Source organism: Solanum dulcamara, chromosome 5 (genome assembly GCF_947179165.1).
Source record: "Solanum dulcamara chromosome 5, daSolDulc1.2, whole genome shotgun sequence".
In the NCBI taxonomy this organism is placed as follows: domain Eukaryota; kingdom Viridiplantae; phylum Streptophyta; class Magnoliopsida; order Solanales; family Solanaceae; genus Solanum; species Solanum dulcamara.
The window spans coordinates 79,491,548-79,504,270 of record NC_077241.1 but is presented as its reverse complement, the minus strand read 5'-3'; the positions used below and the strand labels follow the sequence as shown (position 1 = coordinate 79,504,270).

The following is a 12,723-nucleotide window of genomic DNA, read 5'->3' as shown; positions in this document are numbered from 1 at the left end:
ATTTTGGTATATAAATAATTTATGGATATAACATCTGTATAATTTGCTATAGTATTTATATAAATAATTAGGGAAATTATACCGAACGAAATAATTATGGTTAAAAAATTCCTTATATATGAAAGTTTCCCTACTAAAATATTACGAATAAAAAATTCTATAGTGGCGGTAGATTCATACGAAGATGACAAAAGAAAGCACATGTCAAGAATCTTAAGTTGTCATCAAAGTTAGGCTAAAATTAAAATTCTACCTTCTAATCATCTTTCTCCATCTGTTAAAAAAAATCTTTAATTTTGATCATCCTTTTTAACTAGTTGTTTTTTTTTTCTTCACAACAATTCAGTATTAGGTAACTTTAGGTAAAAGTGCGTGACCCTTCATCGCTTTTTCAGTTTCTGCATGTAAATATAAGTGACTAAAAAAATTTAATCAATTTTAACATGTTTTTTATTGATGAGAATATGATTAAGCACAATATAATAAAAGAATTTGTTAAATTTATTATTGTTTGAAAAATGATAATTAATGTTTATTCTTTATAATACATGAATTTATATTTCAAATTTAAACTAATTTGAAGTAGATTTAGATGTTGGATGTTGAATTATTGAAATTCAATAAAAAAAAAAACATTTGATTTTATTTTTTAATATGATAGTCATATGAAGATTGTTAACTAAAAGTTGTTATCACCGACCCCACCTTCCATCAACACCCATTCAAAAGCGAGTAGTATTCATTTATCCCATCAGCTATTTATACTCGCACTTGAAAAGCCACGCGCCCCTCTTCTTCCTCTTTCCTCCATTTCTCAAATTCCCTAACTTCTCTCTCTCACATCGATTTTAAAATCCAGAAAGTGAAGCATAACCCTAATTTCATCAGCTTCTTTTCTTTATCAAGTTGAACAACATGGATGATTATCAGGAAATGGAAAGGTTTGGTATGGAGAACGATTTTGAAGATGGACAGTGGATCGGTGGTGAATTCTACTATCGGAAACGGAAAGAGAAAAAGAAAGTTCAAACCAAGGATGATACACTCTATGGTGTTTTTGCTTCTGGTGATAGTGATTCTGACTATGAAAGATCACCATCTAAGAAGAGGAAAAAAGGTTTTTCATCAAAACCTGACCTAACTAAACCTGTTAATTTCGTATCAACTGGAATTGTTATGCCTAACAAAGAAATTGATCAGAATTCGAAAGAGGAGAATGACGAGCACATTATGCCAGAAGAAGAGAACAAAGGTTTAGGATTGGGATTTGGGGCAGCTTCTGTTGGCGGCCTTGGATTTGGTACTAGTAATAGTTCGGTTAATGATAAGGCTGATGAGGTTGAAGCTGATGGGGCAAACTTTTTGCCCAGTGCTTTTGGTAGGAAGATTAAAGAAGGTGCTTTAAGACGTGAGAAGGAAAGGGAAAAGGAGAAGGAGAAGTTGGCGAAGAAATCATCTTCTGAATCAGTGGGGAGAAGGGAATCTGGTGGGGATGTCGGTGGGTTCGAGAAGTTTACCAAGGGGATTGGGCTGAAGTTGCTTGAGAAGATGGGTTATAAAGGAGGTGGGTTGGGTAAAAATGAGCAAGGAATTGTGGCTCCGATAGAGGCGAAGCTGAGGCCGAAGAATATGGGGATGGGATTTAATGACTATAAGGAGACTAGTAGTGCACCAGCTCTTGAAGAATCAGATGGAAATCAGCCTGTTGCTCGTCCTGCTATACTATCCGTGGAAGGTCGATCAAAAGAGAAGCTTTGGTCAAAGCAAGCTAAAAAAGTGAAGAAGGTTTATGTTACAGCTGAAGAGTTGTTAGCTAAAAAGCAGGAGCAAGGCCTGGAAACTGTTCAGAAGGTGTTTGATATGAGAGGTCCACAGGTTCGAGTCTTGACGAATTTGGAGAACTTGAATGCTGAAGAGAAAGCAAGGGAAAGTGATGTTCCAATGCCCGAACTTCAGCATAATATCAGGTTGATTGTGGATTTGGCAGAACTTGACATACAAAAAATTGATAGTGATTTGAGAAATGAGATGGAGACAGTTGTTGCTTTGCAGAAGGAGAAGGAGAAGCTTCAAGCTGAGGCAGCTCGCCAAAAAAAGCAGTTTGATAATATGGAAGAGATTGTTGGTGTATTGGACCGGATTGGGGAAGAGAGCACATCTGGTACCCTGACCCTAGACTCCCTTGCAAAAGCATTTGCAGACTTGCAGAAGCAGTATGTTGAGGAATACACACTCTGCAACTTGTCAAGCATAGCGTGCTCATATGCTCTGCCTTTGTTTATTCGAATTTTTCAGGGATGGGATCCACTTCAAACTCCAACACATGGATTGGAAGTGGTTTCTCTGTGGAAGGATCTTTTGCAAGGTGATGACATCTTTGCTATCTCTGATGCTGCATCTCCTTATACTCAACTATTTATGGAAGTTGTGTTCCCTGCTGTTAGAATATCCGGCACCAATACCTGGCAGGCTAGGGACCCTGAACCAATGCTTCGTTTTTTGGATTCTTGGGAGAAGTTGTTGCCTTCTTCAGTCCTTCAGACAATACTGGAAAACATTATTTTGCCCAAGTTATCAGCTGCTGTGGACTACTGGGATCCACGTCGAGAAACAGTTCCAATCCATTCCTGGGTTCATCCATGGTTGCCCTTATTGGGTCAAAGATTGGAAAGCTGCTACCACACTATACGTAACAGATTGGAAAGTGTACTGCATGCTTGGCACCCAAGTGATATGTCTGCATACTACATATTGTCTCCTTGGAAGACTGTGTTTGATGCAATTAACTGGGAAAAACTAATGGTCCGGTTTATTGTTCCAAAGTTGTTAGCAGTGATGCATGAATTCCAAATAAATCCAGCAAATCAGAACCTTGATCAGTTCTATTGGGTTCGTACTTGGGCTACTGCTATTCCCATCCATCACATGCTTCCAATACTAGATATATTCTTCAACAAGTGGCAAGAAGTTTTATACCACTGGTTATGCTCAAACCCGAACTTTGAAGAAGTGACGAAATGGTATTTGGGTTGGAAGGAACTTATTCCGCATGAACTTCAGGCAAATGAACATGTTCGCTATCGACTCAATCTGGCTCTAGACATGATGAACCAGGCTGTTGAAGGCTTGGAGGTGGTTCAGCCTGGTATGAGGGAGAACATAAGTTATCTTAGGGTTCTTGAACAAAGGCAATTTGAGACTCAGAAAAAAACAGCAGCACGAGCTCAATCCCGCCCTTCTGTGGGCTCTAACAGTGGTATCCAAATGGATGGTACAGGTGGTGGGGTTGACATGAGCATGAAAGAAGTTATTGAAGTTCATGCTCAAGAGAATGGTTTGCTGTTCAAGCCTAAACCTGGCAGGATGCAAGATGGTCATCAGATATATGGTTTTGGTAACATTAGTATTATTATAGATTCTCTCAATCAGAAGGTATTTGCGCAAGTTGAGGACAGGTGGTCTTTTGTGTCACTTGAACAGCTGTTGGACCTGCATAATCGATCTGGGTTAAAGCGCCGATAGATGTCTTAAGTTCTTGAATGTTATCTATCTCTGGCGCAATTAGGTATGCTAATCTGTTCATTTTTATTTTTAACTTTTATGCCTTAATTTCCCAAGTAATTAGCTAATAACCACATGTTATAAGCTAAAAAAGATCGGTTTTTTATTTTTTTTCATAAATTTTGCTTCATCTTTTCATATTTTTTCAATTTAACGACAACACATTTCAATCTCAATTGAAAGTTATCATCCATTTCCATTTCATGCTTCTTTGGAATGAAACGACTCTAAATGGAGCTAAATGTTTTTTTATTTGATAAAGTTGACATTTTTGGAGCTAAATGGATATTGAGGATTCATATAGCTGTCCTCAACTAGTTTGAGATTGATGATTGGACTTTCTGTTATTATATTTTTGCTTTGGGGCAGCTGTAAGGGGTGTTAATTGGGTTGGGAGTTTATTCTCTTTTGGGTATTACATATTAGGATTTAGAAAAGACTGCTAGGTGGATGATGTTGCTAGAAGAGTTGCAATTCAATGGGTGAGCCTTCACAGGCCTTTCTGTAGTTTCTGTGCGATTAACCGCGAATCCATTTCATATATGAGCTGTAGAAGGACATGATGACAGGAAAGTTCATCCACCTAAGATGCTCAATATTAGCTATCTAATAATCCTTGTTAGTTTAGTTTTTTCCTTTTGTTTTATGTTGAGCAAAACAAAGAAATTCCTAGTTGGTTTAGTGGTTTACTTCCTTGAAACTTAATTTTGTTTCTTCATTTTGACTATTCTTTGCATTGGCATGAACAAGCTATTTGTATCTTTTGCTTTAGTAAATACAAATCATATGGATCATAAATTAAGGATTTCAATGAAAGAACACTTGACAGGAAGCTTGGTTTTTGTGACCATGCTTTGAATGGCTTCTCCAATGTTCTTTGAGAGGATTTGAAACAACCAAAGTAATCATAGCAATAAATTGCATGAGAGGCAAATGAAAAAGTCAATTGCACTATGTTAATTGATGCCAGATATGAAGACAGAAAGCTAGCAGAAAATAACAGGATGTTTTTATGAACGATTTTCACTGTAGCTTGCCTTTCTATAGTCCTATAAATGAGCTCTGGAAATAGCCGGGTCCCTTCCAACTTCCAAACACCACTCCCCCCCCCCCCCCCACACACCTAAAAAAAAAAAGTAAAAGAATTAGGGGAAGTTACAGATCTCTTTTAAAGTCTCTTCCTCTCCCCTCTCTCTTTAATAACTAAGAAATTTATCCCTTTTAAAGTGTTTCAGAGGCTTCTACATTCGTCTACAGTTCCACTCATTGTAACTCGTTGCCTAAGACAACTTATTGCCAACTATGATCTGCACATACACACACACATGTATGTGTGTGCGCATATATATATTTGCATGCGTCCCTGTGGAAAGTCGAGATGCGTGCAAGATGACACCATTATTATCAATATGAAAAGTAATTTGCTTGTTTCCTGCTGAGCCCCAGTCACTTTAAAGAACTTGCATTAGACCAAAAACAATGTTCTTTCCCATGTGTGGAACTGATGTGTGTAGTAGTTGTATATTCATGGCATGAAGACTGTTAGAGATTGTATAGGGTGGAGAATGTGTGCGAGCTTTTGCCTATTCAGGTCTCCCAAAATTCCTTTCAGTTATCTATGCCTCCAATGGCACATAGGTGGGTCGGGTAATGGGGGGGACAGGCAGGATATATGAAATTTCCTTGTGGTTGTATTAGGACGATAGAACAACAACAACAACTACATATCCTGTGAAATCCCACTAAGTGAGGTCTGAGGAGGGTAGAGTGTACGCAGACTTTGCCACTACCTCGTGGAGGTATTAGGAAGATAGAATGAGAAGCAATTGATATTGGACTGCATTTTTAACTCTGAGAGGAGGGAATGTGAAGAAAATGAAATGGGATAATAAACCATATGGCATGTGGAATGTTTGAAGAAATTCATGGTGTAATTAGCTTTTAACAAAGATGATTAAGCTTCCATATGACAAGAATTCATCTTTGTTCTAACTTCTGTTTTTCCTAGTTCTCTTCAATGTTCTATTGTTTTGAAGATACACAAAAGAGTGAACGAAGTGATTTCACATTATTATCTTTTTTATATCATCCTTTAAAGGACTCTTGGTCAACTATTGCTTGCCTTTTGAGTTCTTAATAATCTGTCGGGGTGTGTGTTCCTGTTTGAAAATTTTACATTGATTGCTAAAGTATGTAATCTTGGTCTACCGTGTTCTTCTTTGTACAGAGCTTCCAAACTGATGAAATCATCATGTCGAAGATGCATTTTGTCTTACTGGAATTTGGAGAGGGTTACTTTGTGAAGGGTTTGCGGTCTCTGTCTGACAAGTGTCTTTTGAAGAGAAGAAAGCTTAGCCTATTTCGATTTCATTAGCACTTTTAACGTTGAGGCTTATTTGTCCTTAGGTTTGCAAAGGCCGATAAGCAATCTTGCCAGTTTGATCTCCTAGTGTTAGAAGGCCCTATGGCGGTCGTCAAACCAGAGGTATGTAATGAAGGAAGACCAGAAGTTTTATATTCAAAGGCTCCATGACTCTGTTACTATATTTATATAGGAGAGAGACACGATCTTTACATTTTTTCCCTATACTAATCTCTTACCCGCTCTGGCTCTTTTTATCTGGTGCTCTCTCTATCTGGGTTTTAGGGTTTCATTTACTTGAGTCATGACTCATGAGTTACCTTGATTCAGGGATAAGTGTTGCTTTGTGTTAAGATGATCTATTATTTTCGTGACCTTCAAAAACTAATACTTCTTGAAGCGGAATCATATTTCTTAGTTAGTGATGTCATGTTGTTTTAAGATTATCTATTATTTTGTCAGCTTCAAAAACTAACATAGAACAATGCCCTTGAATGTTATTCTTCACATTTCCAACTTGAAAGCCAATAATATATAGCTTGAAAAGCTGTCACTATTGGCAGGATGATTATGATTACCTTGAAGTTTCTTTCTTTTGGTTGTGGCCTGAACGTTCTTGTTTGCTTGGATGAAATGCGTAGGTGCATCATCCATTTGCTCATTGAATGACATTGTTTCTTAATTCTTCAGATATCATGTGTGTTGAATGACTTCAGAATGGGCAAAATTCCTTTTGAATAAGTGCTGTCATGTGTTTTACAGTCCAAGGTGTGAGCATTAGATCTTCAGTGCATTTCTACCTATCAAAAGAAGAGATCTGTAGTACTTTTGTGTTGCTTTCCATATCACTTATATGTTTATTTATAATACAAATTTTGGAAAGACAGTCATAATTTTGGCTCAAATATTATGTATCGTTTCTGAAAGATTCTTTCTCAGTGACATATCAACAAACAGTTTAGCGTCAAACCCTTTATGGCCATAAGTTTGAAGAGCAGCTTCTTGAACTCTTTCAAGAAAAATCACTGAAGGGGTTGTGGGGATTACAGGACCCTTGTCAATGGATGTGCAAGTTTCAGCTTTAATCATATTTACCAACAGATTAAAAATCATAAAAATAGTAGCTTTATCCATGCCATAACCAATTTATATGAAGGAAAAAATGTTTTTTTGTTTGTTTGTAAGAACAGAAAGGCCGGCAATGGGAATAGTTGCAGGTAAATTGAAGACAGGAGGCTCAATGGTCTAAAGCTATTAATTGAAAAATCAGGAACTCGATGAGTATTATAATAGGTTGTTACACAGAAAAGATACTTGATTTTGTGTTTTCAATGATGAATCCGGCAGAAACCAAGTTGTGTCTCTCTCTTTAATTTGTGTGTGTTTCTTATTGAGAAAGTTGGGTTTAATTTTGATCCATTTTTTGTTGAGACAAGGGTTAGGGTTTGTGAATGTTATTTTTAAGTTACAGTTATATAAAATTTGTGAAAGTATGTATGTTTGTTTAGATGCTGATCTTGGTGTTGTCATTATAATTGCCTAGGTTTTGACATTTCGATTGGTAATTGCTTATTTACTTCCCTTAATTATTTTCAGTGACTCTGCACATCTCAGTAATCAGTATCTTTATCCCCCATTTATGAATTACTTGAAACTTATATTGCTGCCATTTACTGGTATGTTAGTTGCTATGCTACTCATAATATTTAGCTGTGTCATTTGTGTTTCATGATTGATTTCATTTTTGTTACTTTTTTAATTTGGAGTATAAATTGTTAGCGTCCCACTTGCATCTTTTGCAAATTATTTCCATGTTGAATTCAATCTTAAGAATATGAAGGGTTGAAGAATTTGTCGTTCTAGTATTTATTCATAGTGTAAAACATGTTCAAGAGCCGATGTAAGTTGTGATATAACCCAGAGAGTGAGTACCTGATGTTTAGTGTGCCTGCTATGTTGACTAAGACAAGACTTATCCTTCATCTTTTTTGGGGGAAAAAAAGAAAACAAAAAGAAGAACCGGTAGACGATTTAGCATTGTTAGCAACAGTAGGATGTAGGGGCACATATTCAAATTGTGCAGTCCATTTGATTCCTTTTTTGCAACTTACATACCTTCTTTTTTGCTGAGACATCATTTCAACTTCATATATCTTAGAATCCATATTGTGTATGGACTTGGTTGCATCTTTTCCTGTTGTATATTTTTGCTGCCGTCATGTGATTTATGCTTGTGCTGCAAATCTTGAACCTAACTGTTAGAGGAATATTGACAGACTCGTCTTCTTTATGTTACTTTTCTTTTTCTAAGTACAAAGTGATGAGAAGTCCAGGGCAGAATAGGAGAAAAGGAAAAGGGAGCTCCGCCTGGAAATTTAACCATTTCTGATACAGCAATGCAACAAATGACATCTATTAAAGTGAACTATTTCAAACTAATCATATAAACACGTAGTCAAATACTCCATTATATATACTACGTCTCATTGTTTGGAATACCATAGGAGGAACATAATTGGGTAGTAGTTGTAGAAAATTAATGTTCCTTATGTAATCAGCTTTCCTTTTCTTTTCCCCCCTTCATAATCTGCGACATTTTCGTTATTTATTTTTCTATATCGCTTTGAATTTCTTAACCTTATTTGACCCCTTTTTATGCTTTTTTTTTAGTCGAGGGTCTCTCGAAATCAGCCGTCCAGACCCCACGTTGTGGGATTTCACTGGGTTGTTGTTGTTGTTGTTAAGTGTCCACTTTGGTTTGACCTTTTTCGTTGGGTTTGGCTTTTGTTTTGTATGAGTATTAGTATTCTTATTCCAAATAGGAGTAGGATTTAATTTTAATGCACTAATATATATTATTTAACCTAAATAATAATGTAATTAACGGTTACTAATTAACCTATACCAAAATGAGAAAATTACACGAGATGACAAACATTACTAGTTTATTACTTCATATGATTATAGTTTCATTTTATTACTATTCGTGAGTATATTTTGCTGAGATTTGCTATAATTCATTTGTATATTTTGTTATATAATTCGTGTATTGCATTTGTATAATTTGCTATACAATAGCGCTTGTATAATTCATTATACAATTCGCAGTTTTAGTATAATGTTTGTATAATTCGCTATACAATTTACAATTTTTGTATGACGTTTATATATTTCGCTATACAATTCACAATTTTTGTATATTTCGATATTCAAATAATTTATGGGTATAACATTTGTATAATTCGCTAAAGCATTTATATAAGTAATTAGGAAAATTATACCATACGGAATAATTATGCTTAAATAATTTGTTTTTCCCTACTAAAATATTACTTAAAAAGAAAAAAAATGCTATAATGGTTGTAGATTCATACGAAGATGACAAACAAAAGCACATGTCAAGAATCTTAAGTTGTCATCAAAGTTAGGCTAAAATTAAAATTCTACCTTCTAATCATATTTCTCCATCTGTTAAAGTGAACTTTCAAGTATTATTTTATAATGTATTGTAACATATCATCACATTTTAACGAATGTAATATTTGATTAAAGCTGAAACTTGCACATTCATTAACAACGGTCCTGTGATGTTCATAGGTCTAGAAAAACCGTCTACCCTAACATAAACATTATTAATTAATTAATTTCATAATTTGAACTTTGAACCTATGAACAAACTATAGTCATTGAAAATAATTTTATCATTATTTTAAGATTTCGATATGATATTTCTCACGATGAATGGACTTGTGTCATTTTAGGATAAGTGTGAACTCTTTAAGTGAAAAATATAGTAAAAAAACAAGAACGGCTATGCAAAACAGTCCCTTTGTGTCCTCGAGGCTGGAGCAACAGTTACAGGTAGCAGAAAACCAGGTTTATTGACCGTGTTAAATTAGTCCATGAAAATATAATTCTGTTCAAGTTTGGTGGTAAAATTAATCTTAAAACATGATATGTAACTCAAATTAACTCATGAGAAACCCTATCGAAATATTTTTTTCTATTTGATATGTTATATCTAATAATAAAAAAAGAGAAAACAATATTATTACTTATCTGTTTCAATTTGAGTGTCTTACTTTTCTTTTTGATCCGTCCCCAAAAAAATTATTCCTTTCTATATTTATTAAGTTTTTCAATTTCGACAAACAAGTTCAAAATCACAAAATTTAAATACTCTCCTTATTATACTTAAATTGGAACAAAGGGAATAAATATATACTCTTACGAATTAGAACAAAACAAACAAGAAAACTAAATCTTGATAAGAGTCGAATGTCCTTATTAGTTGTTATGATTGCTTTATTATTTTCTTATTCTTTTATTTGAATTTGTCACACTTAAGCCAAGAGTCTTTGAAACAACTTTTCTATTCCCATGAAGTAGTGATAAGATTTGCATACATTCTATCATATTTATTTCAGCTCAAATAACTTTGAACAGATTAATAATCCGTTAACTCAAATGAACATTTTAATTAATTCAAATTCAGTTCAACCTGTCCATATTAATTATAGGCAACAGTTAACCCTAAAACCAGGATTACTGGCCATGCCAGCAGTAAAAAGAAGAGTCACTGAAAAGCAGGAAACAAGGCCCCTGGTTTAGTGCCAAAAAAAGGTCTAACTATATTATATATATAATATAAACTGATGAAACTGAGACATGTTTTTTATTTATTTATAGTGTAAGCTCCCATGAAAGTTCTAAAAGAAACTACTACTAATTTCTCAAAATCTAGAGCAATTTACATAAATGGAAGAAACTTCAACTTCATCCAACAATGCCAAAGCCAAAGCCAAAGCCAGAGCCAGAGTCAGAGTTTATATAACAAGAAAAAAGACTTTGAAAGATAAAAGAGCAAAGTTGTATATTATTCGTCGATGTCTATACATGCTACTTTGCTGGAGGGAACGTGCCGATTAGAATGACTGTATCGAGGAATTCTAATTTACTTCGTTCAACAGAGTCTACCCAAAGGTTCGAGTCAGAATATTATAGGAAGTGGATGCATTTTAACATCCCTGTATTTATTACTTTTTTCTAATTAGGCTGACTTTGTAACGTAGGAAATAGGGAGAGTGATGCTTAATCCAAGTACTACAACTTCACCAAGTGTGAACTGTTTATTTTACATTAGGGAAATTTTTTACATCATCTACTAGTTATGTATAGTATTTTGTAGCTAATTTTTGCATCAAAGTCCTATTAAATTATGAGTTGAAAAAATCGGAAAAAGGTCAAAATTACCCCTGAACTTTGAAAAATAGTTTATTCATGCCATTCGTTATACTTTAGGGCCAATTATATCCTTATTGTTATACTTTGGGCCAAATATGCCCTTGAGTATAACAGAGTGCCACATGTCGGCCTCTCGGTGGACAACTTATTTTCCCTTTTAAATGTGTTTTTTTATTTATTTTTAAATCTGTTTTTTATTTGTTTTTAAATATGTTTTTAAAATTTATTTTTTTAAATCTATTTTTTTAAATATGTTAATTTTAAAAAAACAGATTTTTTTTAAAAAGATAAAAAAAAGATTTTAAAAAAAGAAAGATTTTAAAAACAAATAAAAAAAACATATTTTAAAAAATAGATTTAAAAAAATAAATTTTAAAAACAGATTTAAAATCTTTTTATTTTAAAATCTGTTTTTTAATCTTTTTTTTAAAAAAATCTGTTTTTTATCTTTTTTATTTTAAAATCTGTTTTTTTATCTTTTTTTAAAAAAATCTTTTTTTAAAAAAAAATCTGTTTTTTATCTTTTTTTAAAAAAATCTGTTTTTAAAAATTAACATATTTTAAAAAATAGATTTAAAAAAATAAATTTAAAAAACAGATTTAAAAACAAATAAAAACAGATTTAAAAATAAATAAAAAAACATATTTAAAAGGGAAAATAAGTTGGCCACTGAGAGGCCGACACGTGGCACTCTGTTATAATATTTGGCCCAAAGTATAACAATAAGGGTATAATTGGCCCTAAAGTATAACGAAGGGCATGGATAAACTATTTTTCAAAGTTCAGGGGTAATTTTGACCCTTTTCCGTTGAAAAAATGATTAATATATAGCCTGTTTGGTGGGAGAAAATAAGTGATTTTGATTGTAGTAAAATCTGTTTTTCAAGAGCATTGGTAACCATAAAAGGCCAATGTAGGAAATCATACCTGCAAAAAATAGGCTTTATTACTTGTCAACTTATAAAATCAAGAAAGAATAAATTAATTTTTTTCTATTTCGCGCTTGCAATTAAATAGTTTGTAAGGTTTCAAAAAAGTTTCTACATTATTTAAACTATCCTTCTTATTTATGATTTCTTAAGGGGCGTGTAAAGTAGAAAGTGAACAGCTAATATGAAGCAGAAAAAGTAGAAAGCAACGAGAACTCGCCAAACTTGATTCCCTCGTTGATCAAGCATGGTGGCATTGCTCAATTTTGAATAGTTCACGAGCAAAGATCATTTGTTTCTCTGTAAGGTATTTGCAAGTAGGCGCATCTGGTGTAGTGGTATCATAGTACCCTCCCACGGTACTGACCGGGGTTCGATTCCCCGGATGCGCAATAATTGGTTTCTCCTTATTCTTTTTCCTCCACGTTTACCAATTTCCACGAATCGCGTTCCTTTTTAAAGAGTTAAGAAGAGAAAGTAAGCACGCGTAATTGGATAATTTTACCCGATAAGACTAAATGCTCAATCTCAACTTGTTTAAAGTAAGTTGTTTGAGATGGATGAATAGTTGTCATTGTACTAAGAGTTTTCATATGTTCATAGGTTAACCCGCTCATTTGCCACCA

The 12,723-nt window shown here is 33.9% G+C and overlaps 1 protein-coding gene and 1 non-coding gene across 3 annotated transcripts; both read left to right on the top strand.

Annotated features, from left to right (window-relative positions):
• The first annotated feature begins 766 nt into the window (after positions 1 to 766).
• LOC129890210 (septin and tuftelin-interacting protein 1 homolog 1-like) lies at positions 767 to 8,535 on the top strand. Of its 2 annotated transcripts, XR_008766990.1 has the most exons (3): positions 767 to 3,565; positions 5,789 to 6,046; positions 6,614 to 8,535. XR_008766990.1 is itself a non-coding variant. In XM_055965775.1 (2 exons), exon 1 carries the CDS (start codon positions 916 to 918, stop codon positions 3,520 to 3,522), a length of 2,607 nt encoding a protein of 868 aa, XP_055821750.1. In that variant the 5' UTR covers positions 767 to 915; the 3' UTR covers positions 3,523 to 3,565; positions 5,789 to 6,148. The 2 variants fall into 2 exon arrangements, 1 of the variants encoding a protein (XP_055821750.1); XM_055965775.1 differs by lacking the exon at positions 6,614 to 8,535 and having other exon boundaries at positions 5,789 to 6,148.
• A 3,883-nt stretch (positions 8,536 to 12,418) lies between these two features.
• TRNAG-CCC (transfer RNA glycine (anticodon CCC)) lies at positions 12,419 to 12,489 on the top strand. Its single transcript has one exon. It is a non-coding gene; the product is annotated as a tRNA-Gly (tRNA).
• The last annotated feature ends 234 nt before the right edge of the window (positions 12,490 to 12,723 follow it).